Here is a 25,566-nt window from a genome sequence, read left to right as displayed (position 1 = left end):
TTGCCTCTCTTTAATTGGCTGAGTCTCCGGCCGGTAGGGGTCGCTGTGGAGGCAGTGAACCTCCTGTGGGCGTCGCCACTCGCTGATCCGGAAGCGTCTCCAGGAGACGCCGGGCGCGGCGCTGGACGGAGAGGGGCGATTCCCGGCTCCTCTGAAGGCTTTCTGCTGCTGAGGCGGCAGCGACGGGCTCGGGCCTCGCCACCATGGAGCACATCCGCACCACGAAGGTAATGAATTGACCTGGGCCTCCTCGCCTTCGTCGCAGGCAGGGCCTCTTCCTTCTCCTCCTCTTCCTTGGCTGCGCCCCTTTCGTCGCCTGGGAGAGAAGCAGCAGCGACAGAGGCAAAGCAGGCCAGAGAAGCCCTTCAAATCCACGCAAGTGGTACCTAGGAAGAGCCTGGCACCCCTTTGAAAGGGGTGGGGCTTAATAATCATATTTTATATTATTTATGCTTCTGCCGGTCTGTGGTTTACTTATCAGTTTCTCAGTAATTTGGTGAGTCGTCAAATATAACGGAGCCAGCCTGGTGTGGTAGTTCTGATTGTTGGACTTTATGAAGCGCTGCACAGTAAAAAAAAATTTTTTAATTTTTTTAATTAATTGATCTGTTATTATTATTATTAAAAACCAAATAATAATTAAAAAAACCTTATTTATATCCTGCCCTATATCCCTAAGGGAACTCAGGGCAGTTTACAATAGATATCGGCAAACGTTCAATGCCATGAGAAGCTGAACAAAGACAAAAATTACCAACCCCCTCCCCCAAATCCCAAAAACAAATCTGCATCTACATCAGAATAATAACACGTTCTACTGCAATATGACTAGTAATATTATATGTAATATATAATATACAAGTATCACATTATAATATATTATTATATTGTATCATATTATCATAGCACAATATATGTAATACACTACCAGTACGTTATACTATTGGTATTATATAATATATTGTATCATATCATAAGTTGTAGTATGTACAATATAAAATATATTACAATATTACTAATATTATATACAATATACCAGTACCATTACATTACAATGTTATTATTTCTATATATTATTATATTGTATATTTTGAGGGGCTCCTGAGTGATGTTGCAGGAGATGGAGCTGTGTCTTCCAAAAACATTTAACCCAATACAATTACATTGTTATGTCATCTATTCCCGGACCTGCATTGTAGAATTAATCCTCTTTAACACCAATTTAGCTGCCATGACTCAGTGCTGTGGAATCCTGGGAGTTGTAGTTTTACAAGGTCTTTGGCTTTCTGTGCCAAAGAGAGCTGGTTCCTTGCCAAACTGAGCTTCCCCATGGCAGTTAAGTGTTGTCAAACTGCATTAATTCTACTAGGAGTGAGGATCCATCCCTAGTATCCCAGCACTCAAACTATTATTTGGACTGAGTTCAGATCTCCAGCTCCGCTCATAGGATGCAACTACACCAGACATGGGCAAACTTTGGCCCTCCAGGTGCCTAGGAATTGTGGGAGTTGAAGTCCAAAACACCTGGAGGGCCAAAGTTTGCCCATGCCTGATCTACCCTGTGGAATTAGTGCAGATTGACACCATGCTAACTGCAATGATTCAATGTTATGGAATCCTAGGAGTTGTAATTTGGTGAATCACCATCACTTAGCAGAAGTGGCTAAACACCTAATAAAACTACAATTCTCAGGACTTCATAGTACTGAGCTGTGGCAGTTCAAATAATGTCAAACAACATTTTACAGTGTAGATGTACCCAAGGACTTTGGAGGCCAGGGTTTGAATTCCTGCTGGATCATGGGAACAAATGCACTTTCAACCTCACGGGAAGGCTTTTCTGATCAAATATTGCTATCAAACTCTTATGGTTCACTTTAGGGTCACCATAGGTCAGAAATAACTGGAAGGCACACAACAAAAATATGGCAGAGCAGTTTGAAAGTGTGTTGGTGGCTTTAAACAGCAAGAGGAAGTCAGCGTGTGTGACATCTGTCTTATGAAGCAGTGTTGAAATAAAAGTTGTCCAGCAAAACATGAAATGTGGTTTGCTTTGACTGTGTAAGCAGAACACCACACGTGAAACTGTAATTTAAGATGGAATTAGTAACTCTGATTACATCCATAGTGTAACCTTTATTCTTTAATATAAATGTATTTCTTTAGCTTTCATATAATCAGTGTAGCCACTCTTAGCTGTTAAATGTCAGGACACCTTGGTGACTTCAAACTTATCATTGCAACTTAAGCTTCTGAGCAGTAGAATCCATTTTGTCAGAGATATGAGGAAGATGGCTTCAGTCAACATCCAGCCAGCCTATGAGCCTACCCTGCATGTGTTTACTGACAAGTAAACTAATGCACTCAATGAGACTTACTCCTGAGTAACAATAGATAGTATTGTGAATTTCCCAGAAAGTTTGCCCCGAAGTAAACTCCCCAGCATTCAGTAAGATGTATTCTGAGGTCACTGTATATAAAATTGCAGCCCTAAATCTGTCACAGAAAATGCTGTCCACCTGCAAAATAGGCTCTTGGTCTGTTTGCCTCCTTTTAAGGTAGATAGTAGATATGGCAGAATCTCATACTGCATGATCTGAGCTGTCATGTTTAAACTGTATCTACTTCTTGTCCAGAGGTTTGTGCCTTGATAAACTGTTCAGAGATGTAGTTGTCTTAGCTTAATCATGAGGTATATATTTTTGTGATATGTATACTGTATGTGTCTTCAAATTTCCTATCGACTTATGGTGACCCCATGGATGTCAAAAGGTTTTCTTAGGCAAAGAATACTCAGGTGGTTTTGTAAGTTCCTTCCTCTGAAATATAGCTTATAACACCTGGTATTCATTTGCAGTCTCTCATCCAGGTACAAGCAAGAGCTGACCCTGCTCTTGTTTTTGTCTAGTGCATGCTTTTGTATGGATAGACTCAGAGAAGCAGAAGCTCTGAGTGTGATAGACTTGAGTAAAGCTGTTGATGGGAGAAAATAAGTTCCTCGTGCCCCACATCTGATGGCTTAAAAAGCACTGTTGTAATAGAATTAGATCTTGTCATTGCAGTGTAAGCTTCTGAGCAATAGAATCCATTTTATCAGAGGGATGAGAAAGTAGGCTCTAGTCCATAAACACTTAGTCCACAGTAATCAGATTAATCTGATCCTCTGAGAGTTTATTCAGAAAGAAATTCCACTTATTAGAGTACAGTTTACTGTTTGTACATGAAGTTGTACAGATTAGGGGAATGGCAAAGAAAGTGTAATATCCTTCCTTGTTTACATGAGCAATATGCAGCTAAGCACCAATATGTTCTACTGTGTCCTTACAGTTTAGCTGGGGTGTGAAGTAGGTGTGTGCGTGCCTACCAGGTATTATGCCAGAGGTTTCATGAGAAAGGTGTTGTTGTGATAGCATGTGAAGTAAGTAAGAAAGCTATAATCAGGCATTCCTGAAAGTAGTTTCAAAGAATATGGAGGAAAGACAGGCCTTAAAAAAAAGAGGTCAGGTGATCTTCAGGCAGTAGAGAATTGTGGATCTGAAAGAGTGAAGGTTATCAGTCTGGATATACAGTATAGAGATATAAGATTATAGAGATGGTAGGAAGATATGGGCTTTGAATCTAAGGATGCAAAGAAGTTTATGCCCAGTCTTGGAGGAGAATGTTTGGGGATTTAAAAGCAACAGAATTATGAGAGTAAGATTGTGTTGTCAGTGGGTTGCTGGCAACTATACAAGAAGATTAATGGTTGGGAAGAAAGATGATAAATTCAGTATCTTATATGTGTGGTTTCATGTTTACACAGATACATACATATGTGTACATACAGAGTTGCCCCAAGACTATTTCTGTCCCTCGTGAGAAATAAAACAAATAGCTCTTCAGGGCTTCCTGGTGATGTATTTTTATGGATAAAAGGATTGAGCATATAAAGATTTAACTTGCAAGCATATCCTGCTGAACTCTGTACAGTACACTTCTACTAACATTCATATTAGTAAAATTCATATATTGGCACAAGGCCAAGAAGCTTCATTAATCCGAGTGGTACTTGTTTTCCTATGTATAATCTTTTCTGGTGGAAAAGTTAAACAGGTCTGAAATTGCTTGAAGATGCACATGCTAAACTTATTCACGTTTGTTTTCTGAGTTTTATCAGATTGTATGGAAATCTGTTATTCATATTCACTGCCATAATCTGGGATAGTTAAAATAGCTACACTTGTCTCTTTCGGTTGGGTGTTTCTCATGTTTTTCTTGTAGCTTGCATGATGATATTTTCTGATGAGGCTGTCAGCCAAGAGGGGCTCTGAGTTTCTTCCCTTTATGAGATCATAAGATTGGAGATGCAAAACACTTTCTGGAATCTTTTTCATTTCCTTTTCTTGGCCTTTTTAGTAGAAAGCTTGCCAGAAAGATTTAAAGTACTGGCATTTCTTTCATAATGTGAATTCATACTTTAGGTTTTTGTTTTTTTGTTTTTTTAAAAAGAACTGCATTTCTTTAGCGTTGTGTTACATTCAGTACTATTAAATTGATTGAAGAAATTGTAATCAGATCCTTTAGGCAAATAGAAAGCTTCCAACCTCTACATCTGTTCTTTAGACTAGAACCTGAAATAGTAAGTGTTTCTTTATTAGGACTAAGTTTAAATTAATGGGATAATAACAAGACTAAAAGTAAGATTATGGCTAACGTCTTTTATTCTGCTATCTAAAGCCATAAACTTACTTTGGCAAATATTTATTCATTTTAAATCACAGATCTTGATTGAGATCTTAAGTCATGCAGTCTGTCAGCATTACAGACCTGAATCGGAGCCCCCAGATGGTGTAGTGGACTAAGTGACTTGAAGGTTGGGTTGCTGACCTGAAAGCTGCCAGGTTCGAATCCCACCTGGGGAGAGTGTGGTTGAGCTCCCTCTATCAGCTCCAGCTCCATGCGGGGACATGAGAGAAGCCTCCCACAAGGATGGTAAAAACATCAAAAACATTCGGGCGTACCCTGGGCAACGTCCTTGCAGACGGCCAATTCTCTCACTCCAGAAGCGACTCAAGTTGCTCCTGATACGAAAAAAAAAAAACCTGAATCAACAACCAGTGCTTTCTCATAATGAGTTGTCTTCGGTAATATTTTTTAAAATTTCTTTGATCAAAATTGTATGTAATGGAAGGAGGAACCAGCCACTGATTCTTTTTCAGAAAACATAAGCTTAAAATAATTTGAACTGGGACATAACCCTTGAGATGTTGTTCCCAGACTCTCATAAGCCTTAGTCAACATAGTCAAAAATAACCATGATAGGACTTGTAGTCCAATAACATCTGGAGAAGCCGCAAGTCATTCACCCTTGATTTATAAAGAGTTACTGTTCTGATAAAAGTGCAATGAGTGGTACAGTTGAAGAAGAACCCCTTTACTTTAGAACTGGCAGTAGTTACCAAAATAATTGCATAATCATACACTGAAAATAAAGAATGTAAACCTGAGGAAGGTTTTGAAATTTGTTGGAAAATGGAAGCAGCTATTAAACATCAAATTGTGTTGTGGTTAGTTCAATATAATATGTAAACTGCCCAGTGATTAATTTTGTTCTAGGGGATCTCAAAAGCAGAAACAGAATGTGTGCAAGACTTCCTTTATTTTTACCTGCACCATCAGCATTGACCTTTATCCCAAATTGATCTTTAGTTGCCACTCCTTGAGTCTGTATTTGTATGGGCTGTCTATTCCTCTGTTGACAAATGCAGATAATCCAACAGGTCAGAGAGCTGAGCTGCCTTCTCGGCTATTTCTCTGCACATTGTTATCCTCAAAGCTGCATTCTTACAGTTTATACATGGATAAATGATGGAGAAAAAGAATTGTGTTGCATTTAAAATGCTATAAAAAGTCTTCTCTTCATTTTTTTCTCCTGTTTTGCCTGCCATAAACACCTAGTACAAGTACAGCAAGCTCATTTCTGAGAACATTCTTATTTATTTATTTATTTATTTATTTACTTGAGTGCTGCAGTTGACTGTAGCCTTCCCAATGTTAATAGATTGCTGCTCTTATCAGTTATTGCCACTATAAGCAGCAGGGCCGGCCGGAGATATTTTTAAATGTTAAGCGGGGGAGCTAAAAAGCGCCCCCGCCACCGGCCCCGCCTCCCACGCCCTGGCCCCGCCTCCCACGCCCTGGCCCCGCCCAGCATGCCCTGGCCCCGCCTCCCACGCTGCGTGGGAGGCGGGGCCAGGGCGAATAGTGCTGGGGGCGGGGCCAGAGTTGGCCCCGCCCCCCGTCCAGCGTGCCCTGGCCGCGACCAGGAAGTAAGGGCAAAATGGCCTATCTGTGCTGTGCGCATGCGCACAGCCAGATAGGCCTTTTTGCCCTTACTTCCTGGTCGCGGCCGCCGATCGCCCGGGCGATCGGCGGCCGCGACCAGGAAGTAAGGCCCAAATGGCCTATCTGTGCTGTGCATATGCGCACAGCACAGATAGCCCATTTGGCCCTTAGTCTACAAACTAAGGGCAAAAAGGCCTATCTGGCTGTGCGCATGCGCACAGCACAGATAGGCCATTTTGCCCTTAGTCTACAAACTAAGGGCAAAATGGGCTATCTGGCAGTGCGCATGCGCACAGCCAGATAGGCCATTTTGCCCTTAGTTTGTCGACTACGGGCCAAATGGCCTATCTGTGCTGTGCGCATGCGCACAGCACAGATAGGCCATTTGGCCCTTACTTCCTGGTCGCGGCCGCCGGGCGATCGGCGGCCGCGACCAGGAAGTAAGGGCCAAATGGCCTATCTGTGCTGTGCGCACGGGCATAGCACAGATAGCCCATTTGGCCCGCCCTTCCTGGTCGCGGCCGCCGATCGCCCAGCGGCCGCGACCAGGAAGTAAGGGCCAAATGGCCTATCTGTGCTGTGCGCATGCGCACTGCCAGATAGGCCATTTTGCCCTTAGTTTGTCGACAAAATGGCATATCTGTTTTCAGCGGTTTGGCGCGGGCGCGCCAACACCGGAGGCGTCGGTGGCGCTACGGGCCGCTGTCGACGCCTCGACAGCGCCCCTAGCGGCCAGCGCCCGAGGCGGCCGCGTCAGCGGCCTCGTATAATCAACCGGCCCTGATAAGCAGTGATGAAGGACTATGAAAAATGCAGTCTAACAATATCTGGTAAACAGCTGTCATCATTCCCTAGTCTGTAACTTGCATACCAAAATGTGAAGGATGACTAGATAATTGCAGGTTGACTGGGTAATTGGGTTTTGCAGTTATCCATTAATGGAGACCATTGTTATTCTAACATGTTGTCGCAATCCAGTTCATCTGCATAGAAAATTGTAATTATTATACCATATATGTTTGCATTGAATGTCTTTAGCCACTTTTAAAACACTGCACTTGATTAAAATTTCTGATTAAAAGCTGCATTTTTGTTTCTTAAAAATTAGCAATATTGCTTTTCTGAAAACTACATAACAATAGGATTGCCATCAATTTTTACTGACAATTTTCAAAGCAAATGGACATTTCTTGTAAACTGTACAGATAAAGCATTGATACTGAGAGCATCCAGGAATTGCAAATATTTGCACCGCTGATGTAGGATATTCCTTTGCTGCAGTCTCCCCGGAGCCCTGATTCTGCTACACTTAGAGAACTAAAGAGATGTGTGTGATTTTGAATCCTCTGCCAGACCCACAGTTAGAAGTCTAACCGTAGACTAATGCAGCAGTCTTGCCAAGAAACTATGAAGAGCCTTTCTTTGCTAAAGCTTACATTTTAGCTTTGTTGGTGGTTTCTCAGGATGCTGTTGAGATTCAAATCAAACAATAGACAAGTTGAAAAATGGATGAACTTCTATACTTTATCAGATCCTCCCACAGCTACTACATTGTGAAAAGTTTTCTTACTTGGTGAGAAGTATAGATTTCCCCTTATCCTGTTTTCAGGACAGACATTGAAGACACATGGCTTGTACCTCCAAAAGTGTCAGACTTGTATTTTCTTCTACAGCAGCATATGGCTAACAACATTGAACACTGACTTTCCTATTTCTCTAAGAAACAGTCAATGAAGTGAAGCTGGAATAGATATTATAATATCAGATGTTTTGTTACTTGTTAGCAGATACAGAAGGAGGTGCAAGACAAAAACATACAACAGAATCTGTTAATTTTTGGTAACATCACCTCTGTTTTTGCTTGTTTTCTTGTTCATGTTTCTTCAGGTTGATATGATAAACAAAATGTATTGATGTTCATGAAGTCTCTTATTTAAATAATTTATACAGTGAGCGCAGTCTACCATATGCTACCAGTAGACAAGTATTTCTTGGAAATTTTCCTAGTTAGTGCTCCTTGAGAAAATTGTGGGAGAGAAATACATTTCTAGTTTTAAATATGTCTGTCAGAAAGGCACCCTTTTATTCCAAAAACACTCAGTTCTTTTCTTTACTTCATAATTGTGGTTCTTCTCGGTGTTTTCAAAATTATTTTCTACTGGCAGATAGAATTAGGGCTCAACCCTGGCGCAGACCTGCAGTTAGCCAGAATTTTACTGACATGGTAAGCATTTTGTTTCCTTGGCTAGGTAGATGCAGAGTCAGAAAATATTCCAATTCAGCTATTCTTCACATTACTGGACATGTTTTAGTTACTGAAGTAGATGCTTCTTCTCTGAAATATTAATCAATGTCTGGTAGAAGTATTTTATTTCAGACAACGGTAAACATTACAATTCTATAATACACACTAGACATGTCCACTCATTATTTTAATGTGTTATATTCACATACACAGACATACATACACCATCCTTGGTTCATTGTCCTTATATGAAGGAAGAGCAACAAATTTGAAGTGGAGGTTTGTTGTCATTCATGCATACTCTCTACTTTTAGTGCATGTGGGTTATGCCACTGTGAAGGATGGGTTGGAAAACTATTATTTTTGTCAAGAGCCACATTTGTTTGAGGGTAATTTGTCAAGGCTGAAGTCAACAGGAGGTGACTCATGAGCCATCTCCTTTTCTTGTGATTACTGTCCCTTTCAGATGAAGAAGGCATATTGCTCTTACTAGTGGTATAAACTGAAATATATTCTGAAGATTCACAGGAATAGTTATATATGGGTTCATTTTTAGAAAACTACATAATGATAATATGAAACACATTGCAATGTCATCTTTGTCTTCTTTACCTACAGGAAATTACAAGTCTACATGTATTTCAATGCTATGATGATGTCAGGTTTATATATTATATCTTTAGCTCATGAGAACTTGTTTTTTAATGCATAGGTTGAACAGGTGAAATTGTTAGACCGATTCAGCACAAGCATCAAGTCACAAACAGGAACTCTTTACCTCACAGCAACTCACCTGCTATTTATTGACTCAAACCAGAAAGAGATATGGGTGAGGATTTTAACTGCATTATTTTGTATAGTACTTATTTGATTACATTTTGCTTTTTCCATTGTGCATCTTTTAAGTATCAAAGAAGCCGAAATAAGAAAGTTTCCCTGATATAATTGTTTTGAATTGCAGCAAGTGGGTTATAGCTGTTAACTGCCTTAGGTATGGAGCTGTGAAAGGTAATTACTTGAAATGAATGCTTGTTGCTTCTGTTTCCATGAGCTTGTCTGTTGGACATCACTGTTATGCACTTTTTCAAGACTTCTTGGCTCTAACTAGCCACCGAAGATGCCCAGGTGTATTTCCTGTGTCTTTGTGGAGATAAGCACTGCAAAACTTATGAAAGTTTTGCACACCACTCCATTGTGCAAGACACATAATTGTATTCTTCTATTAATATCTCTGCAAGCTGATTCAGGTGAATTTTAAAGTATTCTGAACAAAGTGTGATAGTAAAAATAATTAGAATCAATAATTGTATGGAATAATTGATTTTTCCCATCTCATATATTAAAAGCATTATTTACCAAGAGAGAGAATTTAGGGACTCCATTGACAAATCTATGAGTATATACAGTTATGTAGTCTTTCTGTTTTCTCCCTCCTCTCTCTTCTTTTAATATTGCAACAAAAATATCGTTGAGCATGTCCCTTTCTGGCCTCATGACATCTCTTTCAGTGTCAGAGGTGACTTAAACTGACATAGAATCCACAGAAGATATTCTTTGTACTCAAAAGAGCTTTTAGTTGGACTCTCAAATAGAAGCCTCTACTTCACCCCACCCTGCCATTCAGCCTGATGATTTTTTTTTAATTTGAGGGGTGACTTTCAATTATACATACCAAGTAGTGTCTATGTGTTGATAAATGTAAGGATTCTACTGGGTGCACCTCACATTGGCCATTGAAGAGGATTCACAATTCCAAAAATCCTAAAAGAGAAGATTATCAAAGTTTGGCATAATCCCTTGAGCAATTATGGTCTACATTATAGACTTTATGGCTCATGTATGAATATCAAGGATTATGCAAGTGCCACCGAACGTTACCCCACTGAGCACTGTTGTGGTTTGCTGTTTGAGTCAGTCATTTTTATGGATTTTTGCATGCTCCAGATCCTGCACCATCATATTGCTGCGGTGGAGAAGCTTGCCTTAACTACATCAGGCTGCCCCCTGGTGATCCAATGCAAGAACTTCAGGGTAGTTCACTTCATTGTTCCCAGAGAAAGGGATTGCCATGATATCTATAACTCCTTGCTTCAGCTCTCGAGACCAGGTAAGGTGGCTGCTTTCTTCATTAAGTGGAATGAGTTTGAGTATGCCTGGCTTCTTTTCTCAAAAATGAAATATCAGGAGTCAAATACCTTTCCCTCCACTTTTGCCTGATTTTTCAGCAAGATATGATGAACTGTATGCCTTCTCATACAACCCAAAACAAAAGGAAGCAGAAAGAGTGCAAGGCTGGCAGCTCATTGACCTCGCAGATGAGTACAATCGGATGGGAGTGCCGAACTCGGACTGGCAATTATCAGATGCGAATCGTGATTATAAGGTAATAAATGGCAATAAATCAGGATTAACAGTGCATGTCCTGTATTTTGTTTCAAATTCTGTATCATTTTACGGTGCTGGATGGACCTTGTTAGCTTTGGAACTAGGATGGGTTTCATCATGTATGGGATTAATGATTTTCAGATGAGGCCATAGGCAGGCTTCAAGGTTCCTTAAATTGAAGTCTCAAAGGAGAAGCGGTTCTTGATACTGGAATAATGGCATGGGGAGAGTCCAACCTGTTTCTGGTCATGTGATAATTTTATTTAAAGAGGTCTTTGGAGAAGAGTAAGATAAAATTAATGACAGGAGTTGATTTCCACCTAAGTTTAATTGTCGTTGCTTCTGTTCCAGTATTTTAACAAAAACTATGACTAAATTGTGATTCGTGACTTCCACTGCATGTTCTGCACAGATTTTTATGGAGGAATTTGGACTATTTTCATGCAAATATCCTCCAGAAGTTGTTTGTCATTATCTTCAATTTGATGACTATCAGTTCCGCAGCTGTAATTGATAGAATCAAAGAAAAAACATTTCAGTTTTATTATTTTAATGGAAAATTCAATTTAAAATTTTAAAATAGGTGTTATTAATGACAACCATACTTACAATTGTATACGTGTATATATTTTCCTTAGCTGTTAAAAATATATAAAAACCTTGAAAAATACCCTGAAAACACATTGAAGACTATTATGGAAGTCCATACTCAATGAATCACTGGGATTATCAAAGTGAAAATTAACATTACACTTGATGCTGTTGCATTACCTATATTTTTTCCTGTTTTTGAATGAAAGGCTGGTCTTTAACTCGATTTTCTGGGCAGAGACAATTTGCTGTTACTTAGCCTATTATAGCTGTTTACTGTTTTCACAGAGGTGAAAAAAGTTACTTTTTTGAACTCCCCAAATCTTATAGCCGTCATTTTAATTATTTATATAGTATTTAGTGATGTCTTTTGTATTATATTTAACAATCTGTTTTTTATGTATTTATTTGTTTGTTTTATATGTGAAAGACCTGTGGTCTAAGCATTGAATAAACTACTCATAGCCATCACAGTAGATAAATGCTTGTTATTCCTATAAAGCATGAGAAGGTTGCTTCTTTGGACTACAGTTCCCGCAATTCCATAATCAAATGTTCCCAGTAGCTGCTGCTACTGATTGAACAATTATTAGAAATGTAGTCAAAAAGTTTTTTTTTCCAAGAAAGATGGTTATAACTATGGAATTTATTCTGTTTGCTCTTTAGCTTCATTACTAAGCATATCTTTTCTTCTTCTATCAGTGAGAACCAGGAACTCTATGAAACATTGCACAGAGTCCTTTGTACTTGAAGCTGCATTCGATTTTTCTCATTAATCTTTCCCCAGGATGCATTTCTATTGTCCTGATATCAAAGCTCACCTAGACTATGATTCCATCCTATCTGTTTCTGGCAAAAAATGAAATCTTCATGCAAAATCCCTTTTGCCTGTAATTTAAGTGTTTGGCGTTGGATCTAAAATGTCTAAAGTTTCTTTTTTTTCCTTTTAGATTTGTGAAACATATCCCAGAGAACTTTATGTTCCCAGGAGCGCAAGCAAGCCTATAATTGTTGGCAGTTCTAAGTTCCGAAGCAAAGGAAGGTTCCCTGTGCTGTCATATTATCATACAGATAATGAGGTATAGTCTGATTTCCTTTCAGTGCAAGTGGGCTAAAGGCCATTTTCCAACACAGGAAAAGACAAGGGGTAGGTATAGTAACATAGGTGTATAGATCTATTGTAGTTCGCAAAAATGGGTGCTAGTGCCGTGTTACAATGAACTAAGTACCACTTAAGCTGGTGTTACCTTGCTATGCTAAATTTGTGAAATTCCCAGAAATAGAACCTTTACAACATGACTTTTTTGGTAGCCATTACTCATGCTCTTCAAAAAAAAATAAAGAAATGTGTGGGGCGGTTTCTCTTTTCAGGAAAAGTTGAAGCTAGAACTAATACCATTCTTGCTGCTTCATTAGAAAGCCCAAGTCTTGAGAAAACTAATGAGACTTGATTACACTTGCACATATACTTATGTTAATAATGCAAACTGTATCTCTTTAAGAAATGAATCTCTTCTGTTACCTCTTCAGCTTCATCACTGGGTATACCCTTGTGTCAATCAAAACCAGGAACTCTATGAAACATTTCAGGTTTCTTCTGAAAGCATTGAATGTTCATAGTCCAGAGCATCATAAGTTCTGGCTTTCGCATTCTGCTGTATTTAAAAGAAAATTAAACACAGAACTAAGTACTCAATCTGTTATTTGTGTACTCTAAAATGCTTATTTTGACCTATTGTATTATTTCTGTTTACCTCCTTTGCCTTCTCACTAGGCTGCCATTTGCAGATGTAGTCAGCCTCTTTCAGGATTCAGTGCCAGATGTCTGGAAGATGAGCATATGTTGCAAGCAATCAGTAAAACCAATCCAAGGAATCACTACATGTATGTTGTAGACACCAGGCCTAAAGTATGTATATTTCCTTCAGTGTTTGATGATGCTATAGTTCTGAACTGACAAGGGATGAGATGGAATTACGCTTGTCACAAAGTGTGCTCTTTGTTAAATGACAGTTTCTCTTAGAACCCAGTCACCAGTTTCCGGTCTTTGCAGCTTTTCCACACTTGTGCAAATATATTTCCTATAGACTTTGTTGATTAAAATCCCTGGCCAGGAACCAATGTTCCATACAACTAACTACTTCTTTTCATGAGGCTTTTGGTGTAGTATTTTCAAAACCATACTTTCTGTTCCATGCCAGGGAAACCCCTTTGGAAGTACAGTATTACTCCTGTATCTGTGGGAATAGTATCCTTGGTTTCTTTACCCACAGCCAACAAAATGGGTTTCCTCTGGACATTTTCTATATCTCTCAGAATAACTTTATGATATTATTGAGCTGGATGTCCAGTAGGGTTTGCTATTAGGGGTGGTTTCATGTATTCATGCAAAGTCCGGAAATATATTTCTCATAGATACAGGGGTTGTGCTTTATTTTCAAGTTGTGACTGGAAATGGATTGTGCAGGCATGGGAAAGATGTAGTCCAAAGGCCTATCTAATATGCCAGAGTCAACCAAATTAGGAACAAACATTTCCCAGATTAAATATAGTGGGTTGACTATAGTGTGAGGAGATGTCAGGTACCCCTCTCTTATCTCTTAATATTATTCTGCATGTTACATAGCATAGGGAATTGATGTCACATAGGTTTAATGACCTGCCCTTCCTGGGAGAAGGTGATCAACACACACAGTTCTGTTGTATAGTCTGGAACTATTATTTTCAGTTCTCTCAAGCACATGCTAGTCAAAATACATGCCACAAATATATCTGCTTTCTTTTCCAATTTACCTTATTTTTCTTCAAGCTGAACGCAATGGCAAACCGTGCAGCAGGTAAAGGCTATGAAAATGAAGATAACTATTCCAATATTAGATTCCAGTTTGTTGGTATTGAAAACATCCATGTAATGAGATCCAGTTTGCAGAAGCTTTTAGAAGGTACGGATACACATGATTCTCTGTGGTTTGCAACATTTGACTGCAAAGATTTCATTTCGTATTCATTCTAGAGACTATTGCTTTAAGTGCTGGATTGAGTGTTTTTATGTTGCAGATACAGAAAGATAGAAAACAGATTATATCTTTTGTTGCTGTGATGATTAGCCCTTTGTTAGGAACTGATGTAATTGACTTGCTATGTGAAATTACATCAGTTTCAATGAGAGCAAGTGTTTATTTTGATTTTACTGTGTGTTCAGATATTTAGAAACTGAAATCTTGCTTTGGCCTCTTAGTAGTTGAGTTTCCCCCCCATCATTAATATGTTACTCATTACCTGAGTTAAATTAATTGAACCCTCATGTGTCTTTTTCCTCAACTTAAGTGCATGTTTAATCCTGTTTGTAAAGTTTTTATCACTGCCTGTTACCTTTGTGGTCCTCAAAATGAGAAACACTTTAGGTGTCTACTATAGCTACACTGATGTTTTATGGAGTAAGCATCTACAATTTAAAGTGCTGGTTTTCATCCTTCAGTCCCTGGAAACATACTGAGAAATCATGGTCACTTTCCATAGTCATTGGTGTACCCCTTTAAAATGAGGTTGTAATTGCAAAAATAAATTGATTGTGGGAAGAACCAGTTTACTTCATTTTGCCCCACCAAATAGCGATTACCCATATTTAGTCAATAATGTGCCATTGAATGCAATGCACACTTCAGTTTTGAAGGTGTGCATTGCAAAAAAAAAAAAAAAAAGGATTTGCTGACAGTGAAAGGCAGCAAAAAGGCTGATGGAAAGCTATGCCCCTCCAACTAGCCTTTCCCCCAGCCGTTTCATGGCCACCACTGCCTCTCCCTCCTCTGTCCCCAGCTGGGATCTCTTGCCCAACAGTGCAGACAGATTTAGGTGTGCTATTCTAATGCACCATCAAATCTAATCTGCACTTCAATTTTAGCATGTAATTTAGCCAAAAAACAATGAGTGTTATACTTGAGTAAATATGGTATATAAGAAACCCCATGACTAGGAATGGCCTGGGGTGGGGACACATACATGAACTTCCTGTCTGGTTGAAAATGTTACTTTATATAATAACTGGCATCTCCATTTTTATTTCATGCAAGCCCAGGTATTTGAACTCCCTCTTGTTTCATATTTTCATAGAATCTAGATGAAATCAAGGAAAGTAATCTTTGATCTTTATAAAAGGTTTAACTACTGTTTGAGATTAACAACTGATTCTCTTTCCTTCTTAGTCTGTGGGACAAGAGGACTATTGGTTAATGACTTCCTGTCTGGTTTGGAGAACTCTGGATGGCTGCGCCACATCAAGGCAGTGTTGGATGCTGCTATCTTCTTAGCCAAAGTAATGCATATTCTTTCATTCATATTCCAAGCTACCCAAAAAGTCAACATCTCATCCAGTATACAATATCTTACCTTACTAGAGTAGTAGTCTCTGCCCCCAGATCCAGTGAATTTGGAAATGTTGCCAAGGTACTGCAGTCTGCTGCCATGTTGAACGAGGGAGGGGGGAGTGTCCCAGGATGAGTTAGGACTGTGGGTCAGTAGTAGATCACATATGTTGTATGCCAAAAATCCTAGTTTCATTCTCTGCTAATTCCAGTGTAAAAGCAAATGGGTCAGTGGCAGGTCACATCAATGGCCCTGAATTTCTGCTTTATGCCAGAGGAAACCATAATTATTAAATTTATTATTTGTTAGGCACAATGTAAAATAGCTTCCTGTGTTCCTAAAGCGGGAGTGGAGAAGCTATGACCCCAGGGGCTTTATTAGAGCCCCCATTAGAAACCCAGAGTTTTGGATAGGCTATCCCACCCCCTAGCTACACAACTAGGAGGCTTCCATTAGCATTGGGGCACAGTGGTACAAATTGTTCCCTGGTCTCTCTGCAGTTGCCACTTTTCCCCCAAATTCAATTTTTTTAAAACCTGGTTTACTCATGAATTTTAACTGATTAACCAAATCCCCATGAGTGTCCACTGAAGTTTATCTGTTTTGGGTGCCCACTGAAGTTTATCAGTGGTGCCTGATTTCTAAATTATTTTGCGTTATGGAACTACTCCAAAAGTTTCAACCCCCCCCCCCCCCCCCCGAATTTTTTACTGGCTGTGGCCCTGGTGGCCAATATTATCAGCTTCAGCAGTCTGATGACCTTTTGGCTTTAGGATGGGAAAGTGATGGGAGCTTTGCATGCATTTGCATCATACAATTGATGGTAAGGCTTTCAGCATTGTTAGATAAGATCTAAGTAAGGATATCTCTTACAGTATCTGGGTACCTGCATGCACAAAAAGACACAGTTGTGAAAAATTGTATGTTTTAATCAAACTGAAACATTTATTTTTCCTTGTGTCACACATAAGTACATTTTGTTGTCATTTTCACAGGCCATAGCTTTTGAGAGTGCAAGTGTGCTGGTTCATTGCTCTGATGGCTGGGACAGGACATCTCAAGTTTGTTCCCTGGGTTCTCTGTTGTTGGATCCATTTTATAGAACAATTAAAGGATTCATGGTGGGTACTCAATGCAAACCTAATTGCTTGCTGCTAGTTGGAATATAGAAAAATAGATTTACTTTGAACTTGTAGTTGCAGAGTGATAATATTTTTTAGTTTCTTTATCTTTATTAAAAATTAAGACAGGCAATCAATCAATACTGTACATAAATCTTTGCATTAAGCTTTATATAGAAAATGGTCCAGTGTGTATATGAGTTACATCAGTAATGCACAAGATGTAACATGTACCTGCACTTCAAAATAATAAATATTTAAATATTAGCTGAAGCACAGAAGGAAGATCAGCTAGTTTGTGATTCTTCGGTAAATGTAAAATAGAGGTCCCACTATGCTGAAAAATACTGACCTGATTCCTGTCTAGAAGTGTAGGTTGAATCCCTTTTTTGTGGGGGGGGGGGGGGGGGGGGGGGAGAGATGTATTGCAATTCTGACAGTACAGTAGTTTGAAATTTAACAAATATATTTGTCCTGGGATTATTATAGTCCTGCTCTGAACAACCAAGACAAGACTTCCATAGCCATACATTTGGCCTGGAGAAAGCTAAACCAAAGCCTATGAGATAACATTATATATGACTTACCTTCTTCTAGGTTTTGATAGAAAAAGATTGGATTGCTTTTGGACACAAATTTTCAGACAGGTACGGTCATTTGTTTGAATCAACATTCTGTTATATGCCTGCACATTTATAATCTTGCATAACTTTAGGATTTTAACCTAATTTTACAATTTCAATTTGGATGAGGCACTTTTCAAAAGATGTTATTAAGGTGCAGAAAAAATTAGCAAGCTCTTGGATTTAGGTTTTCCTATTTTCTGTTACGTAACTCAAACTGTTATCCTTGGAATTTGCATTACTTTCTTCTAGTTCTTTGATATTATCCTTCATTCTATGCTGACGTTAGTTAACTTAAGACTTAATTGCTGCAGAAGAGCTTTCTCTCTGGAAGAATTATTTGTCTTATATATTTATAAATATTTGCTAAGAATCTATTGTCATTCCACTCGAGAACCATCTTGATGTTTCCAGTTTATGTATTTTTATTGTGTAAGCCCTAAGCTAACATACAACTCGACAACATGTTGAGTACTCAGCTTGGCATATATTGTGCCTCATTATTTACATACGAAATCTCCCAGATCTCAAAACTACCAAAGTAATTCTACAACTTGGTAAAGTTATGAATATTGGATCTCAGCTTTCAGATTTCCACAGCCAATATGGTCTGCAGGCTGTATGGTTACAGAAAAACCTAACGTTTTAATGCTGTGAGTAGATTCATTTGCCAAAAAGAAGCCCATTCTACCAACATCCCATCCCTATCACATGATGTACAGCTTTTGAATAAGATAGGCCTTCCAGAAAACAATTTGTGATTTGGAATGCCATGTCCTATTAAAAAGAGAGCAGTCAATCTGATTGTGTAAGCCTAAATTATTTTGTTTTATTTCTGCCCACTAATGTTTAATTCCAAACAAGTAGAAAGTGGAAGCATGTTATTTTGAGCTTGCTATACTCCCCTGGTTATCTAGCTGTAGATGTCTAGTATTCTCCTAATTTTATTCTACAGTGTTCTTGTAACATCTCTTTTAATGAGAAGCAGAACTTCTAATGTAGTAATTCCTAGATCATACATTCATGTATCAAAATAAAATGTTTTATTCATGATCCTCATATAGTACAGAGGTCTTCTACTTTTGTGGTTGGTGGTGTGCTAGATCCCCTTGAAAATGGAAATACTGTGAATAAAAAAAATCACAATTTGTTTTTAGCTGAGAGAACATATCACTAGGAAACTTTAGGTCCTCCACCAGAAGTTGACCATAAAGTTGGGCTGGGAGACCTAGAGATTTCTAGTGAGAACATATTAATCAAATCCACAAAAGTTAAACCCACAAGTAGACAGTCAACTGTTGTGGTTGGGGGAGTTTCCTTTCTCTCATTATTTTGGAATATGTTTTACAGATGTGGCCAGCTGGATGGTGACCCAAAGGAGATCTCTCCGGTGTTTGTCCAATTTTTAGAAAGTGTCTGGCACCTGACAGAACAGTTTCCAAGAGCCTTTGAGTACAATGAGGCTTTTCTTCTTCAGATCCATGAACATGTCCATTCATGCCAGTTTGGAAACTTCATTGGAAACTGCCAAAAAGAACGAGAAGAGCTAAGGTATGGCTTCTTAACAGCAGTATGTTCCATACAGCATCTCAGCATCTTGCTCTTTTCCAGCAAAGAGTATTTCTACAGGGGCTGTTAAATATTAAGCCAGTAGTTTATATCTGTGGTGCAGAGCAAGTTTTGCTTGTCTGAAATGCAGAAAGTGATTTAAAACCTTAGAGAATAAATTTCTTCAGGAGAAGGGTGACCTACAGCTCTCATCATCCCTCAATATTGGCTCTGCTGACCTTACCGATTGGAAATTACAGCTAACCAACATTTGAGGGTCACTTCTATGACATCTCTGGCTCAGGAAGAGTGAAGATCATGTAACCTCACCCCCCCCCCCCTTCCTTGAATCCCATGGCACTTATTTAAATCTTCTGCCTCCAAATTATATTTTTCAACCGAGTATTTATTTGTTCTTCTTCTTCACTTGTAAATTGAATTTATAATTGGGGTGGATGAGGATAGGGTAAAACAAAATCACACCAACACTGCAGCTGCATTTCAGTTCTGTGCCCCTTGTGGCTACTTTCACTGTGTCACGTATCATTAGCACAGAGATAGGATGTATAAGTTCTTCATTTGCTGAGAGCAACTGGCTGAACTCTCTTTTTATCCCCAGGTTGAAAGAGAAGACTTACTCACTGTGGCCATTCCTCTTGGAGCAACGTGAAAAATATCTGAACCCTGTCTATAGTGAGAGTTTTTCTCAGTCATTTACAGTTCTGGAGCCTGACACTGTATCTTTTAATTTTAAGTAAGTTTTAAAATGTATATGTATTTTTTCATGTCCCAGCATCAGATGAATGTATTAAAACAACAATATGGTTCCCATGTATAGGTTTTGGAGAAACATGTATCATCAGTTTGATCATACGATGCATCCGAGGCAGTCTATTCTCAGCCACGTCATGACCATGAATGATCAAAATAGGCAGCTAGAGAAAGACATTAAGGAACTGGAAGCTGTGAGTAAATGCAAATAGCTGTTTTCTTGACATCAAGCTGCTTTTCTCCTAAAAGGTCATTCCTTTGTTACATAATTGAGGTCTCATCCTCAAATCTTGCTTTTTAAATGATATTTTCTTTGTATTGCTTTTGGGGCCATTTGTTTTTCTGTTCTTGGTAACTGACTATCATTTTGCCACCGTTCTCATTCACTAAAATAAACAGAAGGACTGAAACAAGTCAGGAAGGAACATTTGACATTTCAGATGTTGTTGAAGTTCCTATAACCCCAAGCCAGGGGAGAGAATGATGGAAGTTGCAACCAAACAATATTTGGAAAATTAGGCCATGCTCTGTCTAATTTAGAAGACACTTCTCTAGCTCAATTTTCATATAATTCAATGTGTGTTGTACAGTATAACTTTATATTCAGATTTAACTACTTGCTTGGAGAATTAATCTCTACAGCTGGCATTCCTAATGGACTATGACTGGCTCATTGCTCAGGCATGCTGTCTGTATCAAAAGATAGAAAAAAGACTACCCTTACAAATATTGCTGCTGAGCATGTATTGTACTTTTTTCTGCACCCTATTGCTCCTGGGAGCTCCTGATGGTGCACTGAGCTGCTGAACTTGCTGACCTTGGTCGGTGGTTCGAATCTGGAGAGCGGGGTGAGCTACCACTGTTAGCCCCAGCTTCTGCCAACCTAGAAGCTAGAAAACATGCAAATGTGAGTAGATCAATAGGTACCGCTCTGGTGATAAGGTAACAGCGCTCCATGCAGTCATGCCGGCTACATGACCTAGGAGGTGTCTACGGACAACGCCAGTTCTTCAGCTTAGAAATGGAGATGAGCACCAACCCCCAGAGTTGGACATGACTAGACTTAACATCAGGGGGAAACCTTCACTTTTACTATTGCTCGTGAGTGACAAAGAAAGAGTGAAGCTTAGAAAATTTGTTCTAAGACAAATAAATACAAAAACATGATTAGATCACCTGTATTAAAATCTTTTTCCAGAGCATCATATACATCATATGCTACTGCTGAGTAATGGATAATTTCAGCTTGCTATGACGTTTGTTCATACAAATAACTTCTCAAGGCCTGAAGAGGGGTGGGCAGAAGAAACATTAGTTCTAGAGAATAGCATACTATTGCATGTTAGAGGGCCCAAGCACGTTCACTCATACCATCAAATAAAATTTTTCCAAGTAGCAATGTTGGGAAGACCTTCTAGCTAAGAGTGAAAATCCACAGCTTATTTTAAGGTTCCTTAGGCTCCATAAGAGAGTAGTGTTGTGATTTATCTGTTGGATTAAGACCATGGGAGACCAGGGCTTGAATCCTCACTCGGCCGTGGAGACCCAGTGAATGACCTTAGATGGGTCATCTTATCTCAAAGGAAGACAAAGGCAGGCCTCCTCTGAACAAATTCAGTCAAGAAAACTCCGTTATGAGATTGCCATAAGTCAGAAATTACTTGAAGGCAAAAAAGCAACAACAACAAACAACAGTGGCTACATAATTAAAATTTTAGGCTTAGTATAGAATATCTGTTCCCAGAGAGTTGCTTTGAGAGTTGGACTACAACTTTGGAAACCATAGTTCGATTCCTTTCTTGGCCATGGAAACCCATTGGGTGACCTTAGGAAAGACACACATACTCAGCTTCAGAAAACATTATAATCAAGTCACAATAGATCAGAAATTATTAGAAGGTCAGCAACAAAGGCTACATAAATAAATTACATGTAACAAAATTTGAAACATTTTCTGTTCCTGGTTTGAAGGTTTTATTTCCTATCTAATTGTGGTATACTTACTTTGAAAGTAGTTGTTATACTCCAGAAACTTTGTTTTTGTGATTGCCACAAACAATGTTGAATTGGCTGAGACTCTATGAGATATTCATTGAAAAACTATAGCAAAATGTGCTTCAGGATATCCCGCAAAAGCAAAGTTTTTTGCAGTTTAATAAACTTCCATGTTTTTATGATAGGACCAATTAAGAAATGACATTTATAACCCATTGTGTTATTGGACTTTGTACAGGGTGAGTGATTGGGTGTGAACAATGATATGTTAGGATCTAGAGAAGCGAAAAAGTAAAGGATTAACTAAAAACCTGGCTTATTCCCCTTCATCCCAGAAACTAGAGCACCGGGCAAAAAAGGATGATGTCTTCACGAAAGAGCCTTTGCGGTCTGTTCGTCCAGTTTCACCAGTCCTTAAAACATTGGAGTGCTTTAAGAAAACGCAGCCTCTTTTACCAGGGAATGACTGCATTCGGACGATAGAGGGCTCCAATGCAGCAGACAATCGGTACAGTGAATATATGGAAGAGCTCTCTAAAACAGAGCCAGGCGTTGTCAGTCTGGAGTATGGAGTGGCAAAAATGACATGCTAAATGTCACGTGGAACAGCGCTGCCTCGCTCTGAAAAGACTGACATTCAAAGGGCATTGTGTGAGATTGGTCTCCTGGAGCATGACCAAAAACTGTGGTGTAATGGAGAGTCTTATGAATGTACAGCTAAAACAGCACACGAGTTAACAAAGTGCTATTTGTGAGAAGTAATTGACTTTTAGCATTATTGCAAAAAATGTGGAGAGCATAGTAAACCTTTTGTGGCTTATAAGAACTGAGGAATGAAACTGGTATAATATAACAAACTTAACTTTGCACTAGATAACTCATAATGTTATTTAATGTGTGTATTGCCAAAATGGTTAAGATGATCTCTGATGAGCTACTTCTCAGGCAAAGCAGCCTTTTTATTGGGACAACTGGCCATAAATATATATGTGTGTGCACGCGCAGTGTATGTGTACTCCTATTTAATCTGTTGCTTGTTACTAATTTCGGATATCCCAGCTGCTATTGAAAGTACTGTATATCACATGAGAAAAAGCTATCCTTCCATTTTCAGTCTGAGGTATCTCAGAGTGTGCACAGAGGCGTTCTGAAATTACTCTTTCTCCAGAATAATGCCATGTGATTTTAAAATCAAGAGAAATATGCTTAGTCTCTCTGTAGGCAGTTGAATTCTGCTCTCTGTTCATTGAAGTACTTTTATTTTAAAAAATCAAGAAAATCGGAAAACAGGTATTATGATGAGACTTAACCATCTTACTAACCCAAATGTGTGTGCATTGTTCCTTTTGGTGAGCAGAACTGGTAGAAAGCAAAGCCTGTTTTTGAAACTGATCATGCTTTCAGATGTTTGGCAGAATTAGTAACTATCCAGGAAGGAATCTAGGCATCAAGCAAGAAAAAGAAGTAGTCTATATTTATATAGAGTTCGATGCCCTGTTGGCTGTCCACAGGGTTTTGGGTTCAACTGGCATATCTGGTTTTAACATCTTTGTTTAAAAAGCAAACACCTTTTTTAATTGGCAGAAGCACTAGTAATACAATATAGCTAAGGAGTAACCACTCTCAGTAGGGAACTGAGGAAGAATTGAGCATCAAGTTTATAGGCTTCAGGTTTCGAAAAGCCACTTGCTTTGAAAACCTGTTAACATTCAAATCCTAAGGATTTGGTTTACCACCTGGGAATCAAACTGATCTTTCATTAACAAGATGGTTTGCATTAGGAGAATTATACTTTGCACCTTATATAGGAAAATGAAACGTACACCTAATACTATCATTTTTGCTTCACAGGAAAAAAATGGATTTGCTGCCACTGTACGATCCTGCCTCTTGTTTGCTTTTCTCAATTTATCTTTATTCTTCAAATGAAGGAAACTTTGAGGGCTGAGATTCTAAACATATATTCCTTGAGGTATTAGGCTCCCTGGGTGGTAGGATAGACTAATTTGTACATGAGGGATCAAATGCTTATTTGGCTAACAATGAAAATTAGTTTAGACTTGCTCTAATCCCTGAGGGCTGTTTGGTCAAAAGTGCCAACATGCCACGTGAAACTTGACACAGTTGACCATATCTCTCTCTCCGTCCTAGTTGGGTTCTCAGCTTCAGTAACAAGGGCAACACAGAGCATAATCAAATGGACCTGGCAATGGTGGGTGGGTGGGGAGGAATGTTGATATATTTTAAAAGATCGTCTACTTACTATTATAATGTGTTTAAAAAAGTTGCAAGTTGAAATGTCGTTTTCACATCTTTGTCTCAATTATACGTGTTCAAAAGGTGAGTGGGAAGAGAATGTGGGACCTGGCTTTCGGTGTAGTAATTCCTGTGTGATATGTTGTGCCATTTTGTCGGTACATTGTAAATTTTGCATTAACACTGAGTTTTGGAAAGAAGAGAAGAATGTGCCTTTGGCTTCTTTCTCCCTTTAATCTTCAGCTATTTATGAATAATCTATGTTATTACATGAAAAACTGAAAATACAAGACTAAATGTTGTATCACTTGTTTCTTGTAACCTTTTTATTCAATAATAAACATTACCCAAGTATATAAGGCTTCTTATAAGAGCCACAGAATTACTGTTTCAAACAAGTCTCTCCAGTAAAAGGAATGAAAGCATTCTGGCATAGATGAGTTAGGGCAAAATAGATGTAATGTTGAACTTAGTGCCCGAAGTTATGTCTTTGTGTGAATGCATTTAAAAAAAAAACGTAGCCAGGGGAAGGTTCTCAACAGAGTGGCAGCGGAACATGAGCTTAACCATTTCAATCCCTACTACAGTCCTGATAAAAATAAACCACAACTCTTAACCTTAGTAGGGAAGCTTTCATTGGTACTATTGAGAACTTCCTTTACTCTTGGGACTAAGAGAAGCTACAAAGGAGCAGTTGTCACTGGGATTGCAGCAGGATAGGAAAGAGGTAAAACCATGTATTTCTGTGCACCATAACCAAAAGTCATAACCAAAACTAAGTTTTGCAGGAGCTCTTAACTGAAAAAAATAAAGATATAACTTCAGCTGATATTTCCAGTAACTGCTTTAATCTTCTACTTTAATCTTCCATTTAGTTGGAAGTGCTAATTTAACTCAGGCAGTTATTCATTGATAAGATCCATATGACTTCAAGCAATATTTCTAAAACAATTGAAGTAGCTGAGTACTTCTTAGACCAAAGCTTTGAAAACCTTTCTTTGTAGATTTTCAGTATGATTTGCTTAGAACTCTATAAAAGCAGCTGTGGCTGGTGCCTATTCATAAATAGTTCCATTCAGACCAATGGATGGATAATACTCAGGCAGATGTACATGTACATAACACAGATGTGCACCAACCATTGCCTTAACATCTTTTATTTTTAATTAGAGGAATCCTAAACATAGGGGAAAGGCTGAGAGGTAGGCTCATTAACAATTCGCTTTATACCTACTTACTTAGGCGATCCCTCGTAGCTCGAGGACGATTGTCTTCCATCCTTCGTGTCTTGGGGGTGGGTTCTTAGGTGGCTGAAGAGACCTATTCTTGACCCGCATATTCTCCC

At 38.8% G+C, this 25,566-nt stretch overlaps 1 protein-coding gene across 1 annotated transcript; it reads left to right on the top strand.

Moving 5' to 3' along the window:
* Positions 1 to 70: 70 nt before the first annotated feature.
* mtmr6 (myotubularin related protein 6) lies at positions 71 to 24,580 on the top strand. The gene is made up of 14 exons (XM_003225523.4): positions 71 to 227; positions 9,282 to 9,398; positions 10,514 to 10,676; positions 10,795 to 10,952; positions 12,496 to 12,624; positions 13,320 to 13,454; positions 14,355 to 14,487; positions 15,748 to 15,857; positions 16,903 to 17,028; positions 17,626 to 17,675; positions 19,002 to 19,202; positions 19,819 to 19,953; positions 20,038 to 20,164; positions 22,301 to 24,580. The coding sequence occupies exons 1-14, from the start codon at positions 204 to 206 to the stop codon at positions 22,556 to 22,558; spliced, it is 1,866 nt and encodes a 621-aa protein (XP_003225571.2). The 5' UTR covers positions 71 to 203; the 3' UTR covers positions 22,559 to 24,580.
* Positions 24,581 to 25,566: the final 986 nt, after the last annotated feature.

Source organism: Anolis carolinensis, chromosome 3, assembly GCF_035594765.1.
Source record: "Anolis carolinensis isolate JA03-04 chromosome 3, rAnoCar3.1.pri, whole genome shotgun sequence".
NCBI lineage: Eukaryota > Metazoa > Chordata > Lepidosauria > Squamata > Dactyloidae > Anolis > Anolis carolinensis.
This window is presented reverse-complemented; position numbering and strand designations above follow the sequence as displayed.